The sequence below is a fragment of the Arabidopsis lyrata genome, assembly GCF_000004255.2.
Source record: "Arabidopsis lyrata subsp. lyrata unplaced genomic scaffold ARALYscaffold_4, whole genome shotgun sequence".
NCBI lineage: Eukaryota > Viridiplantae > Streptophyta > Magnoliopsida > Brassicales > Brassicaceae > Arabidopsis > Arabidopsis lyrata.
In genome coordinates this window covers 11980650-11999881 of record NW_003302552.1, presented here as the reverse complement: position 1 = coordinate 11999881, position 19232 = coordinate 11980650, and the positions used below count along the sequence as shown (strand labels likewise).

Below are 19232 nucleotides of genomic sequence, written 5' to 3'. Positions count from 1 at the left end.
TGTGGTCATACATTTATTTTTATTTTCAAACTTTTGTTGTAGATGCTACAAAGGAGAGAGAGATATGTAACAACAACAACCACAAAGCAAAAATATGCTTCTCAGTTTCTAATTATTATTGACTACCGTTCGTTGTTGTTGCACTACTAACACCGACGTTTTGCTCGGGAAATCCGGCGAGGCCAAGAAATCACCAATGACTCCAAGCTCCTCAAACTCACACCAATTCTCTATACCGCTAGTTGCCTCGTGGTTTTCGCCACATGTTCTTCCCACGACGAAAAGATCATAATCGAATGCCATGGAACGTAGAAGCATTGATGTATCCGCTCCATCCAATATCTCTTGTTCCAAGTAAATTGTTGATGTTTCTTCTTTTACTGTTCCGGCATCGTTGCTTTTCATCAACTCTCTTAGTTCCACTGTGTCCAGCATTTGATCCCATCCTGTCGCTTCTTTGCTCTTTCCTGATGCCAGGAGGCGTAGAACTGTTAATGTTACGTTCTCTTGTCGGCCCATTCGCTTCGCAAAGGCCAGAGCTTCCCTATCGTCTTTTCCTCCCACGAATATTGTACACACCTGTCATCAAATAGCTCCGTGTGCTTAGTCTTTCTATATAGTTAAAAGCGTCTACAACGACCAACATGGGCGCTATACTTGACTAACAAAGCGAGTCCTAAACCACTAGACCACTATGGTTGGTTTTTAAGGCGGAAATAATAAAATGTATATTGTAAGTATACCTTAAGGCTTTGCTGCGGTTCTTGCTTTTTGTTAACGAGATGGCGTTCGATAAGAATGCCGACAGAGCAAGGAGCTTGTTTCAAGACATTGAGATTGAGAAATCGGGTCATCTCAACGTCGGATACGATGGATGTTCGGTCAAGTGACCAAGTCCGGTGGAAAGGAAGAATGATAAGTGTGACAGCTTTATCAAGAGCTAGCCAACAAATATCATCCTGCATATGGTTCGCGTTTGCGATGCAAGTGAATGTGTCTATGGAAATGGAACTGCAGACATAACGGTGGAAATGTTCAAAAGAGAGAATGACGTTTTCGGAATATTTCTTTCCAGACCCGACTCCTAGTTTCTGAACTTTGTGTGAGATCAAAGTGGGAACGTCTTGACCTTGTAACTCGACGAGGTGAAGCACGTAGCAAGTGAGAGGGCTCTCTTCGGATTGATAAGAAGCTTCTAAAAGGTTGATCATGGAAGATATGTGGTCTGGTCTATGGATGCACACAAGAGTCTTTAGCTCTCCAATGTTCTTCATACTCGCTAAATTTCTCTTTTGGTAGCACATGAATTGCTTAGATGGATCGTAGAGAAACCCGATCACTACTGGTATGAACACAGAGTTGAGGACAATGGACAAGACTAGGATTGAGAATGTATCTTTGCTTACCATCTGTACCAAATCATCAATCAGAAGAAATAAAAAATGAATCTTTCTGTTTTTTGTTATTTGCAAGAAATCATAATCATGATCAAGAATCGAAAGATGAGAGACTAACCACGAGGCTGTAAGAGAAAAGGTAGAAGCTGAGTTCGATAATACCCTTATGAGACATGATAAGGGCAAGGATAATAGAGTCTCTCAACGGCATTTTATAGAGGTAAGGTACAATCACTGAGACAGAGAGCTTCAACAAGAAGATGAGCAAGATGAGAGACGCAACCGCAAATTTCTTATCATCGCTGCTAAAGAATGTCAAACAGCCTTTCCAAGAAGTGATATCAGTCCTGAGCATAATGGCTGATAAGAAGAGAGGCAATATGATACCAAAATTGAAGCTCTCTAATCGTTCGACCAATGCAGATCCAATAGGAGGTCCATTGGGAATGGCGAGGCCAAGAAAGAAGGCTCCAAGTGGAGGAAACTGACTGAGATCTTCCCAATACATACAAGATAAGCAAACCAAGACGAGAATCCCGTAGATGTATTTGTCTTCGATTGGTCTCCCTTCTCGTTTCCGCTTGATTACTTTAAACATTAACGGCCTCACAGCCGCAAACGCAATGACGAGAAATAAGGATATCTCAAAAAGTATAGACAGACCATCATTAAAAGACTTTGAAACTCTAGAAACGTTCGCCACCAAGAGCAGGAGTCCAACTATATCAGAGACTAAGGCTGAGGATAAAGCGACCCGGCCAATAGATGAATGGTTCATGCCGAGGTCGCGCAAGAGTCTTGCGATCCCCGAGAAGGATGTGATGCTTTCCATTAGCAGCATTATGTCATACTCGTTGGCACTGAGCGGTCGATTCTCAGCTGATTTGAGCGAGTAAAGGAAGAAGCCAACAAGTATAGGGAAAGTAACCGATGCAACTCCAGTGACTCTTGCTTTTGCTTCAGCCTTGAAGATTCTCTTGACGTCCATTTTCACACCTTTGAGGAACCAGAAAATCAAGAATCCAAATGATCCAAGGAGTGCTGCTATGTCGACTCTGTTTTTGGTGACTAAGATCTCCCCAATGAGCGAGTTGTCTCCCGATAAAGTAACTACAACATTCAAGAGTAGCCCAGCCTTCAATGCAGCAATGATTTTGTCAGTAGCAAACACACAAGTTTTGAAGAAAAAGAAAAAGAAGAAGAAGAAGAACTCACGAGCATCATAGAGGAGAACTTGGGAACAGAAAGACGCAATTTCTTGAACAGGATATTAAAGGCTTGCCAAAGGAAAAAGACGAGCAAGATGACAATCTCGAGCTTCGGAAGACGATATTGCCAAAAATAAAGACCTACCGTTTTCACAATAAGTTTCTCCCAAATACCATCTGAAGACAGCTTAGGGGGATGCTCCTCGCAAATCAACCCATCGTCTCTTACAGTTTCACCATACCAAGCCATCTCAAATATCCATCTTACTTCAGGACTCATCTCCGTAACCTCACCGCCTACCATTCCCGTCATTACGTCGCCGCCACCTCCCATTCCCATCATCTCGTCGCCGCCTCCACTAAAAGCCCCCGACATCCCGGGTCCTGTCCCATTCCCCATATCCATAACTATAAAATCTTATGTGAGAGTTCTTGTGAAAATGGGGAAGACGATAACAAAAGAAATGTTGGGTTCCTTTTGAGAGTGAAAAAGGAGAAACAATTTGTAAACAAGGGCACACAGATGTATATGCTGTTAATAGGTTATGCCGTTATAAAAAAACACACTTTGGACATCTATAGACATATGTAGTTTTAGACAGTTTTTGAGTTGTTTCTCCACTATAAATAGTATATGTCTTCAGCTTCTTACAAGTTAAACCATAGAAGAAGTCAACTAAGAATCTACCAGAAAAAGAAATTTCTTTAAATAAGAAGACTGTCTTTCTATGAAAACAGCTTTGTTCACACAGAAGATAGGAAACTTCAAAAGCACATTTATTTGGATTATAAACAGTCATCAGATGTCCCAATCCCAGAAACTTGTTTCAACAATCATGGCTGAGGTTTGCACTGTCTCCTCTGCTCTCCAAGCTATCTGAACCAGACCAGTAGACCATCTTACTCTATTAAAACTAAAAGATTTAACAAAATTCGAAGTAGAGGCCACAAGGAAGAGTACCTGAAACGTGGCTAGTGACCCTTATCACCTATCTGTTCACTCTATGCTTCAACTTTTTAAGCCCGACTTCAAAAGCATCTTATAGGCAACTGAAGAATCATGATACTGCGTGCAGATACCGAAATAAGTGGAATCTCATTCCCCATCAGATAATAACTTACCGAGAGTTTCTGGTTCAGAGGAGCATGCTCGGTGCACAGCATGGGAGAAGCATCGCTGTGATGATAATTTGAAAGGCGTAGACAAATTCACATCACGTCTGGAGTTTTTCACCGAGATCGTTCTCTTTTGTTAGAAACTGAAGCACCGTGCCCTTGACAATCCAGGCAGTTTTCTCAGGTTCTTGTGCAGACGGCATAAGAGGAAGTTGTGTTCCATCTTCAAGTTGCACACCGTACACAAATGGCAATCTTAGAGAGAGAAAACTATCAGGTGGTAAAATCACTGGACATCCAAGGCTGAACTGCAACTTCTGTTCACGGCCAATGATGGAGGGAGGTATACATGACTCCTGAAGTAGAGATAACGTCAGAGGTTATGTGAAATTCATGAATATCGACCAAATTATAGGTTAGAGCATGAACGTGAAAAGATCCAGTTATTGGGTTCTCAGTACAGAAACAATAAAGAACTATGAACCATCACTAGAAATAGCTTATAGACGTGTAAATTAGTCTGAGATAAAATAGTTAAGCGTAATGTTTTCTGCTATTCACAAGACATCATTCTGTAAGATATTCATTCCTTCACCCAAGGATTAACATAAGCTCTCAGAGTGCGAAAAGTACCTCAAACTTTATCACTGGACAAGTTGCCAACACTACTGGAAACTGAGGCGTAACCTGGAAGCAAAACGTTTGCAATAAGAAAATATAATGTGACAAATTAAACACCCCAGGTACAAATTTCACTAAGGAAAATTTGCTACTTCCATATCTTACCAGAAAGATCCTTTGAAGCTGCGATATTGTACCCGCATACTTGATATCTGAAGAATCTTTCTTTCCAAAAGCAGCTGAGCAATGTGGACAATTCATAAATATCGGCAAGTTTCTATTCAGCATAGAAAAAGCTACCCCAAAGTCTTCAGCGTTATTATCTTGGTTATTGGCCCCAAGGTTATGTATATGTTGATTGATGGGTTCACTATCAGCTGAATTTCTATTCCCTTTTTTTCCAGGAAAAATATTATCTTTTGAGACCACTTGGTTTGACCTGTCCATGTTTTTCATCCTATTCACTCCAGAAGCCATCCTATTTGTCTTTCGGCGTCCTTTACCATAAACAATATTTTTCTGCAGCTTTGAAGTGTCAGTCTTAATTTTTGAACTTTCTGCAGAATTAGGATCAAAATATTCTTCAGGGACAGAGTAAGGGCCAAGCTTAGCAAGATGCTCTGTATTCAATAAAAAGCGATGACCACTGGGGCACTCGTGCTCAAACCCTATGTAAGCAGTCAGAGGTTTCTGCACGGGGCTTGACGTAACCTTCTCAGCAACTTTCATGTTTACTGGCACAGGATTACTACCATTTTGCAACGGAAGGTCATTGCCTGTCGCAGATATACCTCTAGACATGCCTAAGGTTTCCTGATCACGAGAAATGTCCTTAAACTCTTGACATTCTTGATTACAAGCATCCTGAACGCTCTCTTCACTCAGACCATTCCAAACCTTTTGCTTGACAACCTTTTCTAAGGCCGGAGGAGGCTGCCTGCTCGGTTGAAGGGGAGGAAATAACAAATCTGTACTCTTTGATCCAGCAACAACCTCGGAGAAAGGCTTTCTCATTAGTAAATTGGGAAGGCCTCTACCAAAACTAATTTTCTTGTCACCAATACTACCATTACCAACAGATTCTCCACGTGTCACTGTGGCCAAGGTAACCGGTGCAGAATCAATGTTAGTTCTGATAGTCTTAGCCATAGTTACATTTGCCCTAGATATACAAGCTTTCTCCGATTCCCCAACCAGCAAATCATTTGGAGCATCATCTTTCTGCGAAGAGAGTACCAATTTTAAAAGGAACTTCTGGATTGCAGAAAACCCACTTTGAAGTAAACCTTTTGAGGGTTCATAGTATCTCGAACCACCAACTCGAACTAGACTCCATGAAGATGATATTATAGGCCCTGCATGAGCTATTTCAGGAAGCTTAACACTAGGAAGAAGTTTGTCACAATCTGGAAAGCAGTTAAAAGAAATATTTGCCGAGTCAAAATCAAAAGGATCACAACGTAATTTCCGTGAACGGCCACAAGCACATGCGTGAAGAAAAACATAACCACTGGAATGTGACATGATTTCCGCCCCAGGGAGAAATTGCTCCTCCACATTGTGCCTCTGGTGCACACATGGTTTACCGGTTAAACTGGTAGCATCACAAAGCTGCCTCCCGGATTCCCATATCGATATGCACTCATCCTGTAACCTCTTTGTGAAAATCTGCACTGATGGTCCTCTGACCATTGAGCGGAAAGTATATAAAGCCTTTTGTAGGTGTTCTTCATGCACTAACGTAGGATAACATGAGGGGAGATCTTTTAAATACACGTCTTTAGCAGCCGGAAAGGCTCTTTCACACCATAAGGATGAAAACTTCAAATTCAGACCTTTTCCACTTCCTAACAAAGAGACAGCAATATCCAAAGTTTCTGGGCCCTTAGATGACCTTGCTTCATTTTTCACAGGGGACATGTTTCTTTCACGAGATTTCTTCTTGCGTTGGTCAATTTCATTAGTAGACACAATTTTCGCAGTTATAATTCCATCTAAAATTTGATGACCGCAAGAGAGCCATTCATCCAATTGTGGCAGCTGTGGTGCACTATACGTTTTTCTGGATCCAGTTGAGGCAGCAGCTGCTGCTGCTGCAACTGCGACCATTCCGACGCCAGCACTACCTGAATTAGCAGCCAATCCTCCTTTACCTCTTAAAATATCAGAGCACCTGTAGATGAACTCTTTCACACATAGCACATCTTCTTTGGTAGACATCTGGCAATTGTTTTCAAGCAACAGAGAGTCTGAATTAGCCTTTCCATTCAAAACATCATCAACAAGAGAAGAGGCAAACTCCAAAGCCTCTCCTTTCTTATTTGATCGGTCTAAGAGAATAACAGCCTTTGATGCATCCAGCGAAAATAACGGTGCATAACTCGAAATGCTCCCACTTCTTGAACCGACATGATTGTTATCCGAACCTGTGAGCGTTCTACATTTCTTGATCAAAAACCTAACTTGTGCTTCGAGAGATGATTGTAATTTTTTCCTCAACCCCCCTTCAGATTTACTTCCTGGGCGAGATAAAACAACTACAGAACCAGAATTTTTCGTCGGTAACTCTGACCTAGTAAGCTTTCCTGTGTTCACAGACTGATCATTAGCAGATGAAGTGGTTGTTGAATCCTCTACATTAGAACTGGACTTCAACATATCTGAGAAATCATCCAAAAATACGAACAATGTAACAGGATTACACTGTCCAGGGAACAGAGAAGTGTAGGAGCCTCCACCAGACTTGAGAGACACCGATGAACCACTGCGACTTACAATGCCCCCACCTCTCGACGAAGCTGAGTGTAGTTGTGAAAAATTATTTGACGATGAATGAAGTCTTGATGTCAAAGGTAAAACTGTCTGCGACCTAACAAATGGGGCTAAAGCTTGTTTCGAAGCTTGCAAAACCCGAAATTTCTTCAAAAGCCGAGTATCAAAGCGCGACCCCTCCTGAATGTTTATGATAACATGGCAAACCTGCATTGCTAGAATCATTAAGAAACTAAACAAGACAACTTCTGCCTACTCTAGTTCTTTTCCTCATCAAGATGTCTAAACTAACTAAAGACAAACCGATATAACCCACATTGTTAATCCAGCTTAAAAAACAATTATCAGCGTCCTAAATCAATCCTCTATGTTCAAAATACTCAAAAGTTCCTATCTTTGGTAACATAAGTTGCAATTGAAGTGAAAGATTGATGCTTTAGCTAAAGAGAAAACTCACAGAGAACATAAATAGCAAACCCTGAAGATCACCGAACTCTCGTTCCTCCAAAACAGAATCAAAACCCGAGTCAGAAGAACTCGATAAAGCAGGGCAAATGATAGGTGAGAATTGCACAAAGACGATTCCTTTATCTTCTTCGTGGTAATAACAAATCTTCCGGAACCTAAACCAATCTTGAAAATCCGGTTTATCAACGGTAAGGATCTTGTTCAATTTTCCAGAACCGAAGACGTTGTTGTCAAGAACTTGGTTTATAAGGTGTGATGAATCGTCTGGTCTTCGTGAGAGGAAGCCTACGACGACGACTCCGTTTGAAGAAGAAGGGAGGTGATGATTTGATGGAGAGAGGAATTGAGGTGGATCTGGTGATGGAGGTGGTGGTGAGGGACCGACTGGCCGGCGGATTAAGCCGGGGACGGGCGGTGGACGAGGGAAATTCATGACGGAGCTCTGTGTTGTTTGTTTGTCAGCTCTGAGTTGGGGTTTTTGTGTTTTCAACAAGTTTCCATGAGAGAGGACACAAAGCTTTTGCTTTTGGGCTTAGTTTTTATTTTTTTGTCTATCTTTGGGCCATAACGGGCCGGCCCATTAGCTTATTTATAGAACTCCTCATCGAGATGATGTCGGTTTGTTATTCGGTTTTAAACTAAAACATTGAATTTTACTTGTATACGTTAATTTAACTCTTAGCGTATACAATCTTGAGTACTCATCTAGTGGATTTAAAATTTATCTAGACCTCGTGAAGATTTAAAAATTCTAATAAATTTTGTAAAAGAGGTTTTTTTTTTTATATATGGTTGGTTTATGGTCGGTTTGCATCCATGATTTGGCAGTCTACTGAACCGGTTTAGTTTTGGAAAAATTACCAAAAACCATTAGTATCTCTTTAATTATGACATCAGTGTTTATGTGGTTTCTCTTCCTTTGTCTATAAAATATATAATTGTAGAGAGACATAAGAGATATCTTTGTGACCATTGACACAAAGAAAAAAATCTAGAGAGATAAAAAAACGTTTTAGAGAGAAAAAGCTTTGAATGATTAACTAGAGAGGACAAACGGTGGCTTGTAGTTGATTTTTCTCTATGACCACAACCTCGTTCTGCATCGAGTCTTAGATAATTTCTACTCAAATTTGTCTCTAAACCAACCAAATTATGTGTTTCAGTTAACGTTTTCGCTTAAAATAGTAACATATAGTTAACTTTTTAAGAACTAATTTGCCAATAAAAACTAGCAATAAAGTGAAGAAAGTGTCTAATAAATAAATCAAATTTAAGTCCTAAAGTATGTTTTGAACAAAAAAAGAAAAGGAAAAAAGTTCTTAAGTTGGGAAAATGTTAAAGCACTCAAAAATCAATTTGTATTTGTGTGGGCCGAAACAAGTCACACCAACAAAAACCTCATCTCTCAATTCACACTATTTTGCCTACTCATTTCCTCCAAACGTCAAAACCAAAATCACAGCAGCAGCAGCAGCCATGGCTGCCACCAACACAATCCTCGCATTCTCATCACCTTCTCGTCTCCTCACTCCTCCTTCCTCCAATCCCTCTTCCTCTCCCCATCTCCGTTCCTCTTTCCGCGGCGTTTCTCTCAACAACAACAACAACCTCCACCGTCCCCAATCCGTCTCCTTCTCCACCAGAGCTCCATCGAAAGCCTTGACTGTTGTTTCCGCCGCGAAGAAAGCTGTTGCAGTCCTCAAAGGTACTTCCGATGTCGAAGGAGTTGTTACTTTGACCCAAGATGATTCAGGTCCGTCTCTCTAAATCTCCAATTTCTTACATGGGTTCCTTCTAATTGACTTGATGGGCATGATTAGGTCACTCTTAGTGTTTACTCTGCTTCAATATCTGATCTTAGATTTCTTCAAAGTTTCAGACTTTCTCTGTTTAATCTGCTTCATATCTGATTTTCGAATTCTTCAAAGTTTCAGACTTTTTCTGTTTAATCTACTTAGTTTCGTTTGATTCACATTTCTTAGTGTTTGGTTCTCACTGCTGATAAAGAAAGTGATTAGCTTTAGCCTTTAGAGTGTTTACATTTTATGGTAACTCTTGCTGGTTTCAATGGTTCTATGAAGTTTACAAGTAATCTAATTTTGACGATGTAGATTGTTTAAGTGAATGGTTGTTAATGGCAAGCAGGTCCTACATCTGTGAATGTTCGTATCACCGGTCTCACTCCAGGGCCTCATGGATTTCACCTCGTAAGCTTGTTCGTCATTAGATGAATGAATTTTGTGTTCTTCTTGTAGTTATAATGATGTGATTATTGTTTTCTGTTTGATTTTATCAGCATGAGTTTGGTGATACAACTAATGGATGTGTCTCAACAGGTTAATAGCAATATACCCCTATGGCAGATTTGTTTGATACCGATATATTGTGATTTGCCGAATTCTAAGATGATATTCTGTCTTGTATTCTTTTAGGACCACATTTTAACCCTAACAACATGACACACGGAGCTCCTGAAGATGAGTGCCGTCATGCGGGTGACCTGGGAAACATAACTGCCAATGCCGATGGTATTGAATCCTCTTTTCAAACTCCCAAATATTATTGCTGCCATCTTCGATAATCTGAAAACTGTTTGAACTAAATAATGTTTTTGTAACAACAGGCGTGGCAGAAACAACACTAGTGGACAATCAGGTTGGTGCTATCGCATGTTTTTCCTTTAATTAGTATTTTGCTTCTCATATACTCTCTTATAAGAAGCTTTTGTTTACTGTGAAATCAATTTTGCAGATTCCTCTGACTGGTCCTAATTCTGTTGTTGGAAGAGCCTTTGTGGTTCACGAGCTTAAGGATGACCTTGGAAAGGGTAATCCATTATACTCTTACTTTAGCTTTGAATGCATCAATTGCCACCGGTTACGATATTCTTGTGGCCTGTGAAATATTTCCTCTCTTTGGATTTTGTAGAATAATTTTATTGACTTGTTAGTGAAAAGGATGGCTCATTCCAAGCTTATAAAAGTCTCTAAATCCAAGTTATGAATCTGATCAGTCTCTTTGATTTGACAAATATAGGTGGCCATGAGCTTAGTCTGACCACTGGAAACGCAGGCGGGAGATTGGCATGTGGTATGGTTAAACTCTTTATCCTGCAATTGTTTCATACGCCGATAATTGTGGTTTCATTAGAAAAACACACTTTATTATAACGTTTAATCGCAAATTCAGACTCTCTGTTTCGGTATTCTCACGAGTTATATTGGTTCTTTCGCAGGTGTGATTGGCTTGACGCCGCTCTAAGTCTGGGCTAAGTAAGTACTCTTATGTCTACTGTGTTGATCTTGTCTGTTTGAATCAGATGTCAGAATCTTAAGCAAATAATGTTTGGCTGAATAAACTTGTGATGTTTTATGTTCATTGCATCAAACTCTCTTTTTGGATTTGTGACAGTGATTTGATACTTTTGATACAAATTTGCACTTGATCGTTTTAGTACATTTTGGTTTATTTAGCATCCTTTTATGCAGTTCAGAATTTTGTGATGATTCATGGGTTTGATTTTGTTTTTGGGTAAAGTGACTTTAACACAACTTTAAAAAATTGATAATAAGCATAATTTCACCAACTTGTTATTGTAACAAAACTGAAAACTAAACACGTGAAAAAAGTGAGAAATAAAAACATAGGTGTAAGCAAATATCTTAAGCTATAGGGATGTGAGTGATTTAAATTAGAAAGTTTTTTTAAATGGTAAGAGTTGTTAAAACTTAGAACATGTGAGTTGTTATGTGTTAACTAATAAAATTATATGATAAAGTTGTAAGAGAATATTAATATTCTAGAATTTATTATTTATTGCAAAGTCGTAGGTTTATGCATTTTTGTCATCTTTGCACAAAAAAACAAAAAAAAAATGCATTTCTGTCATCAAATTGAAAATTCTACAATTTTAGAGAAGAATTGCAATTGTGATTTTGGAGTTTAATGTCAAATTGTCAATTGTGATCTCTAATTTGATGAAGGAAATATTGTTTTTAAGCATGTGATTCTATCATGTAACTAAAAAATGTAATCCCTAGCTACGTATGATTAACGTCGATCCTCTAAAGAGATGTGTATCCTTTTTGGTTACATGAAATGTTCACTAAAGAGATGTGTACCGATCACACAAATGTAAATAGCCGATTCGAACCAAAAAGAAAATACAAACAATGGGTAAACTATGTCAAGTGAGCAAATGATTATCTCCTATTCACCTCCAAAAATTATGGAAAAAAACATGACTTTGAGTTAATTTGATTTTGTTCAATATTATAGACAAATCATTAACTCTCTTGCTTACTTAACATTGAACATTTTTTTCCGGAATGGAAAAGGCGCCATCACTCTCTTTTTTTTTTCATTTAAAGTTTAGTTTTTTATATATACACATACTTTTTTTTGGTTTAAGAATATAAACATAGTTAAAATGATAAATTATAAGTAAATAATTAGAAAGATGTAGTAAAATGACTAAATGAGGATCAGCTTACCCACTTTTTTTTTTTTTTTTTTTTTTTTAGCTTACCCACTTGGTTGGTCCAATTTTGTATGCGTCTTCCAAACCGTCTGTCTGTTACTTCAACTACCTTATTAATAAATAATATAAATATGTTCTTATTACATTAATAATTACTTTGCTTTTCCAAAAATTTCCCTAGACAACTTGTGATTTCTTTTGACATATTTTGAGATCATTTCATTGATAAAGTCTCTATGTAAATATGACTTGGTTCGACTTATTGGAAATTGGAAATTCGAATATGCAAATTGTATTTTTGAGTTGACGAGTTTAGCCAAGTGCTAGACTATACACATAGTTATCAATTTATCATCCCATGTTTTTCTAAAAAAAGAAGGACAAGAGGAGTTTTGTGGATTTTTCTGACACAATTGATGTGACTTTTACTACAAGAAATCAGCCCATTAACGACTACAACATTAGTCGTAAAATAGTCGTTAAACATGCAAAGACGACTATCATACGACTAATATATATAGTCGTAAATCCGTAGTCGCTAAACTTTTTAGTCGTTAAATTAATCGTTATTTTGCGACTAAATTACGACTATATATGATGAGTCGCCATATTAGTCGTAACATAGTCGTAACTATAATACGACTAACTTACGACTATGCTACGATTAAACCGCATGTATAGTTGGTCTCCTAAGTGTAGTCGTAACTTAGTCGTAAAGTTTTAGTGACTATGTTACGACAATTTGGCGACTAATAATACGACTACGTTTATTAGTGACTACGTAGTCGTTAAATTTTGTGTCTAATATGCGACTATTAGACTACTATTTTTACGACTATTAGGCGACTATGTAGGTTGATAGAACAAAAGTTTGGTAAGACCTGAATTATAATTTGTTACGGTTATGATTGTCATTCTATATCTATTTTTAAATATCAAAATTAACTTTAAAGGAAAGCAATAATAACCTTAATCATAATAACAACAGTTACAAGGGAAATACACATTAAGTTCGTGTTCAAACCATTTAAACATAGCAAACTACAACAGTTACAGATCACACATAATGTTCACGTCAATGTTCAAGGGAAAAGGAATAGAGTTGGGAAATAGAGCAACATATGGATCTTGTTGGGGAATTGGGTCTGTGGTACCAGCTGAATAATGAGTGGCCATGAAGTGGAGGAATTGAGGATCAGTTTGACGCAGATACTTCTCTGTAAAATGATGGTGGAAAGATCTTTTCCAAATTGCATAAGATTAAAATAATATTCTGTTTTGGAATTTGAACACGACTTTTCTGTAAAGTCCTCGAACATAAGTCCCGGAAAAATGCTCCAATCCCTGAAATATATATTCAAATTACATCATCATTTAAATTTGATAGATAAAATACTAGAATAATATATTGTTAAGTGTCGCAAATAATAAGTAATTAGTAGTACCTGATAACGCAAGTTGTACGTTCCGGTCAAGGAGTTCTACAAAGATAAATGGAAGTAGTCGCTCCATAAAAACATGGCAATCATGACTCTTCATGCCTGAAAACTTACCATTCTCCATATCTACACAAGTAGCCAAATCTGAGGAATAACCATCTGGGAATTTAACCGAATGTTTCACACATTCCAATAAACTCGCTTTGGCTTGATCTGTCAATATATATGCTGGGAATGGAGCTTTACCCTTACTATCAATATGTAAGGCTGGCCGAGAACAAAAATTTTCAATATCCAATCTTGACATGATGTTGTCTTTTGATTTACCTTTCACACTCATAAGAGTATTCATGATGTTGTCCAGAAAATTCTTCTCTGTATGCATCACATCAATATTGTGTCGCAGATTGAGATCTTTCCAGTAAGGCAGCTCCCATAATATGCTTTCCTTGTGCCAGTTATGTTCCTTCCCATAGCCTGGCATCTTTTTTTCATGACCGTTGCCACCAACGTCCTTGGTTTTTGGTGGATTTACGCCATCCAACCGCTCATAATAAAATTGCTCACCGGTCAAAGATTCAGGTGGATACTCTTTAGAAGCGTCTCTTCCTTTAAGGAAGTCTTTTTTGTTTTTCCGTAATGGATGACCATGAGGAAGAAATCTTCGGTGACAATCAAACCAACATGTCTTCCTTCCATTAGGTAGGTAAAATGACTTTGTACTTTCCATGCAAATTGGACAAGACAGTTTACCGTGGGTGGTCCATCCTGATAACATGCTATATGCCGGAAAATCGCTTATCGTCCACATCAGCACTGCTTTTAGATTAAAATTTTGATTCAATGACACATCAAATGCATCAACTCCAGTAGACCACAACTCTTTTAGCTCCTCAATAAGAGGTTGGAGGAAGACATCGAGACTACCTCGCGGGTGATTTGGCCCAGAGTTCAGAATTGTGAGAAACAAGTACTCTGTATTCATGCACATACCTGGGGGTAAATTATATGGAGTCAGGATCACAGGCCACAACGAATGATTACGAGACATGCCAAATGGATTGAACCCATCTGTACATAAGCCAAGATATACATTTCGGGGTTCTTCCGCAAACTCGGGATTTTGCTCTTGGAAATATCTCCACTCTGCCGCATCTGAAGGATGATTCATTTCTCCTTCCTTTGATTGGTGCTCGGAATGCCATCGCATTGTCGCTGCTATCTTGTGGCTCTGATACATTCTCTTCAATCGGTCACCAATAGGTAGATACCACATTCGACTATATGGTACTTTGGTTCTACTACGATCATCCTTAGGCTTCCATCTTTGTGCACCACAAAACCGACATTGATCTTCTTTTTCAGTTTCTTTCCAGAAAAGCATACAATTGTTCATACAAACATCAATTGTATGATATAGAAGACCTAAATTGCGCATCAATTTTTCGGTCTGGTAATGCGAACCGGTTACCTGGTTTCCTTCTGATAAAAAATCTGTAAACATTTGGCAAACCGAATCCACTAACTTTTCACTCATATTATACTCCGCCTTATTATGCATGAGTCGAGCAGCTAACGATAACTGCGATTGACCTTCACGACAACCATCGTATAATGGGTTTTGTGCACCTTCTAACAAGTCGTAGAATTTATTTGAATGGTTACGTACTGGATCTTCGACATTTCTGATACTACCATCCTGATCATAGTTATCATCAAACCCCACGTTATAACGAAATGCATCGTTCACCATATCCACATAAGGATCTTCTACAACATAACCCACCTCTTCATGATTCTCACTTTGATATGTCCTATCAGTGTGACTCGTTCCTATATCCATATTGAGTTCTTCCCCATGTCGATACCAAACATAATAATCTGCCATAAATCCTTGACTAAACAAATGACTACTAACTCTTCTACCCGAGACCATATGTTTTTCATTCTTGCACACACTACAAGGACAGTGAAATTTACCGCGGTTACTCTGTACTATAGGCTGGCTATTAGCAAACGTCATGAATTCCTCCACACCGGCTACGTACTCCGCTGACAAATTTCCCGTCACTTCGTCGAACCGCTTGTACATCCACTCCCGATAACCACCATTACCGCCATAATTGTAATTTCCCGTCATTACCAATAAAATATAAAGAAACTAATTTTTTGAAAAGTGTTTATTCCAAATTCGTTTTTTTTTTTCGAATTCGTTTTTTTTTTCTTATGTGAAGGAAGAGAGAGGAGGAGATGAGTGAAGAGAGTGAGTGCTGTTTTCTTTTTATATAGACAATTTTTGGGCGACTAATTGGCGACTAAAAGTTGTAATCGCCAAAAAACCGGTACACCTACCACAAACGAAAAAAACGTGTTTCTTAACTGTAAAATACGACAAATTGGCGACTAATTTACGACTCGCCGAAAGAGTCGTAATGTAGTCGCCAAACTAGCGACTAATATATACTGTCGGAAAATAGTCGCTAAATTAGCGACTAATATACGACTAGAATATATATTCTACTTATTAGTCGGTAAATAGTCGCCAAATAGCGACTACATTACTGACAACCTGTTTTCGTCGCTCTTTGGCGACTAACTTACGACTACTTTTCTTTAGTCGTTAAATAGTCGTAAAATAGTGACATAATAGTCGGTAAAATTGGCGACTACATTAATAGTCGGAAGCTGTAGTCGGTAATCGACTGTTTTCTTGTAGTGTTCTATTTATGGGTTTCAAGAGTTTCAGATCTCATTTATTTATTGGTCCAATTTTTCTTTTAAGTTAGAACAATAGACTGATAACTTACTAACGTATGAACCAGTTGCTCTCTCTCTCTCTCTCTACTAAACCTAAAATTCAAGAAGATTCCAAATCTTGGTTTAGCTAGAATCTCCAAGATAATTATCACTAAAGTATGCATCACAAAATCAAAACCAAGCCTCACAAGACTTAATACAAAGTAGTTAAAACAGGCTTGATGGCTAGTTTACTCATAACCAAGAAAAACTTTAGTAGGAGAGATATAGTTCTAGCTAATTTTGACAGCTATATAACATGATATATACACATGCATATATACATAACACACACACACATATGTATTTTATACTAACACTCAAGACTCAACAAGTAGAGGTAGAGCCATAATTTTTGCTTGGATTTTAGTTGCATTACATTATCCTCTTTATCTTTCCTTTTTTTAATCTTTTAAGTTATACATATCTTTCTGTTATTTATATTAGGTATAAGTATATAAATACATTTATATATTAGGTTCTGATTATGATGTGTTTCTTATCTTTCAAGGACTATAAAAATTGATTGATGGCAAAATAACTATCTTACTATTTCAATTATATTATATAAAAAGAATAATTTAAATAGTTCTGGAAAAGACTAAGATGATATGTTCTAGATGCTTATCCTTCGAGTAGTGGTAGATAATTAACTATTCAAAGATAGGACATTGAAATTCATTAAAATCGTAAACTGGTATGAACAATAATCCTACTATAATTGGTTTTTTTTTTTACTATGACATGAATTTTATAAAACTGTGGTGTTGAATCTTTTTTTTCTTTACTTTTGCTCAACATAAATTATTAAGTCTGAAGAATAGTTACAGTTTACAAAAAATATATACAAATCATAGTTTACATTATATATGATGCTTTTCATTAAATATGAATAATGAGTAATGGCATGAATTAAAGTTGAAAAATACATAAATGAAACAGCTAGTTAGGAAGAGAAAAGAAGTGTGTGGTGAAGTGGAGTGAGTAAGAAGTAAGAGAGTGAGGTGTAGTTGTAGTGTTGAAGTGTGGTGAGGTGTTGTGTTGTGTCTATCCACTCCTTTTTGGACAAAAACTTCTTTTTTTATATATAATGTCTTAAAGCCCCCACCACCACTCTCTCTTCTCTACTATTTGGTATGCCACCCATTTTCTCACCTTATTTTTAATTTTTTTGTATTTAAAGAACTTGCCTTTTCTCTCATTAGACATACATGCATGTATATGTTTGTTGTGGTTTTTTTTAGTTACATTTTTAAAGAAGAAGTCAATGCTAGTTAAGGAAAAAAAAAAGCACTAACCGAAAGTGTAATCATGAAGAATCAATTGATAGAACTTAAAATCACTAAGTTGTGTAGATTTCGAATGCTTTTGAAATGGAGAATTGATTTAATATAGTTTAAATATGGTAGTCTTTCTAAAGTTCACCATATTTAGATATAGAATTAAATGAGTTCCACCGGATCTTAATATTCTTTGATTAAAACCTAACACATCTTAACAAAAAGTGAAAGCTTTTTGCTTTTGACAAATCAAGCAATGGTATTTTAGATGACTTTATATCTTTTTAGTTTTGATTTATCATTAGGTTACAACTAATAAATCATTTTCTTATAAGAGCCACATATAAAACTAAGATAAAATTATACTATTTGTTATGGGAGTTGAGAGGAAAACAACAACCTGCAAGTGAAGTAAAGCAAGCGAAAGAGTGGGTTGGATCCGGTTTTGTAGAAACAAGATCTTTTGGTTAATCCTAACTTGGAAGCTATGTCACATGTAATGCCAGACTCATACCAACCAATTATAATTAGATAAAATAATTACAAAAACAAAAAAGGAATTGGCTGTTTTTTAGAAACAACCTTCAAAATAACCGATGTATGTATTTAAAACGTAAATTTGGTTTCTACATCGTTTAACTAAACTATAAATTCTTTAACTTATTTTGTATTTTTTAAATCTTCGTCGTCTAAACTATCGTTATATTTTTTTAGATGACAATTTTTTTTTTTACAACGATTAATTGACAGAGTAAAATTTACATCTATCACCTAATTAAATTCATCTTAACTATTGAAATAACTATTTCTTATGACAGAAAACTAGTAATTTTGAACGTTTAAATGCCATTTCAATGTATAGTTTTGTCTAAACATATTTTTTCGAAAAGATAGTAGTATTTAAATATTTTAGGTTTCTATAAGCATATATATTTAGTATAATGGTTGGAATGAGTTGTGTAATTGGTGGATGATACAACTAAAGATGCGGCGGCGGTGCATCTTAACCCTTACGTGCCTCACACTTCCTTCTCCTTTGTCTTCTTACGCTAAGTATTTCTTTCTCTCTCTCTCTCTCTTTTGCTAACTTACATTTTTCTTGTGCTATCTTCTACATTGTACGTCATATACTCATATTTATCTGGTTCTTTGTTCTTTCATTATTTCATTCCTATTTGTATTCTGTTCTCATTCAAAAAGAATTCAATGGTGAGTATAAACATCAACGTATTATAATTCTTAAACCAAATATGTAGGCACACGGAAGGACACGAACTCAATTCTCGTTAAAATAAATAATGTATTAATTATTAAATATTAGTTCCGGCTCTAAAACATGTATGGATCTAGATCACTATATAATGAGTGGAATAAAAATTGTTTCTCCATTGATCTATATACTATTACATTTTTATTCCATTAGTTATAGTGATTATATTGTACTAAAATTTTACTGAAAAATCCAAAAATTCAGTATACTAACTATTTCCATTGCTTGACACTTAAGCATGTGATAAATTGACATGTATATAGCTATTATTTTAATTGTAAATATAAAATCACTTTAATTTTAATTTAATTATTTTAAAATCATAAACACTATATATATGTTTGGGTTAACTTTTTAGGTTTTGAAATATCTTGTAACGCCATGT

General features: G+C 36.8%; 2 protein-coding genes across 5 annotated transcripts; one reads left to right on the top strand and one right to left on the bottom strand.

Annotated features, from left to right (window-relative positions):
• Positions 1-36: 36 nt before the first annotated feature.
• On the bottom strand, positions 37-8099 carry LOC9315179 (cation/H(+) antiporter 8). 4 transcript variants are annotated; one of them, XR_002332551.1, is made up of 6 exons: positions 7572-8099; positions 4508-7321; positions 4355-4408; positions 3728-4077; positions 3567-3644; positions 3193-3482 (listed from the first exon to the last, which is right to left on the bottom strand). XR_002332551.1 is itself a non-coding variant. In XM_002879066.2 (5 exons), the coding sequence occupies exons 2-5, from the start codon at positions 3009-3011 to the stop codon at positions 109-111; spliced, it is 2553 nt and encodes an 850-aa protein (XP_002879112.2). In that variant the 5' UTR covers positions 3012-3482; positions 3567-3821; the 3' UTR covers positions 37-108. The 4 variants fall into 4 exon arrangements, 1 of the variants encoding a protein (XP_002879112.2); XM_002879066.2 differs by lacking the exons at positions 4355-4408; positions 4508-7321; positions 7572-8099 and adding exons at positions 37-579; positions 744-1409; positions 1516-2532 and having other exon boundaries at positions 2613-3482; positions 3567-3821; XR_002332549.1 differs by having other exon boundaries at positions 3567-4077.
• An 844-nt stretch (positions 8100-8943) lies between these two features.
• Positions 8944-11054, top strand: LOC9317012 (superoxide dismutase [Cu-Zn] 2, chloroplastic). The gene is made up of 8 exons (XM_002880899.2): positions 8944-9335; positions 9728-9789; positions 9879-9918; positions 10015-10110; positions 10206-10237; positions 10334-10409; positions 10619-10672; positions 10818-11054. The coding sequence occupies exons 1-8, from the start codon at positions 9059-9061 to the stop codon at positions 10841-10843; spliced, it is 663 nt and encodes a 220-aa protein (XP_002880945.1). The 5' UTR covers positions 8944-9058; the 3' UTR covers positions 10844-11054.
• Positions 11055-19232: the final 8178 nt, after the last annotated feature.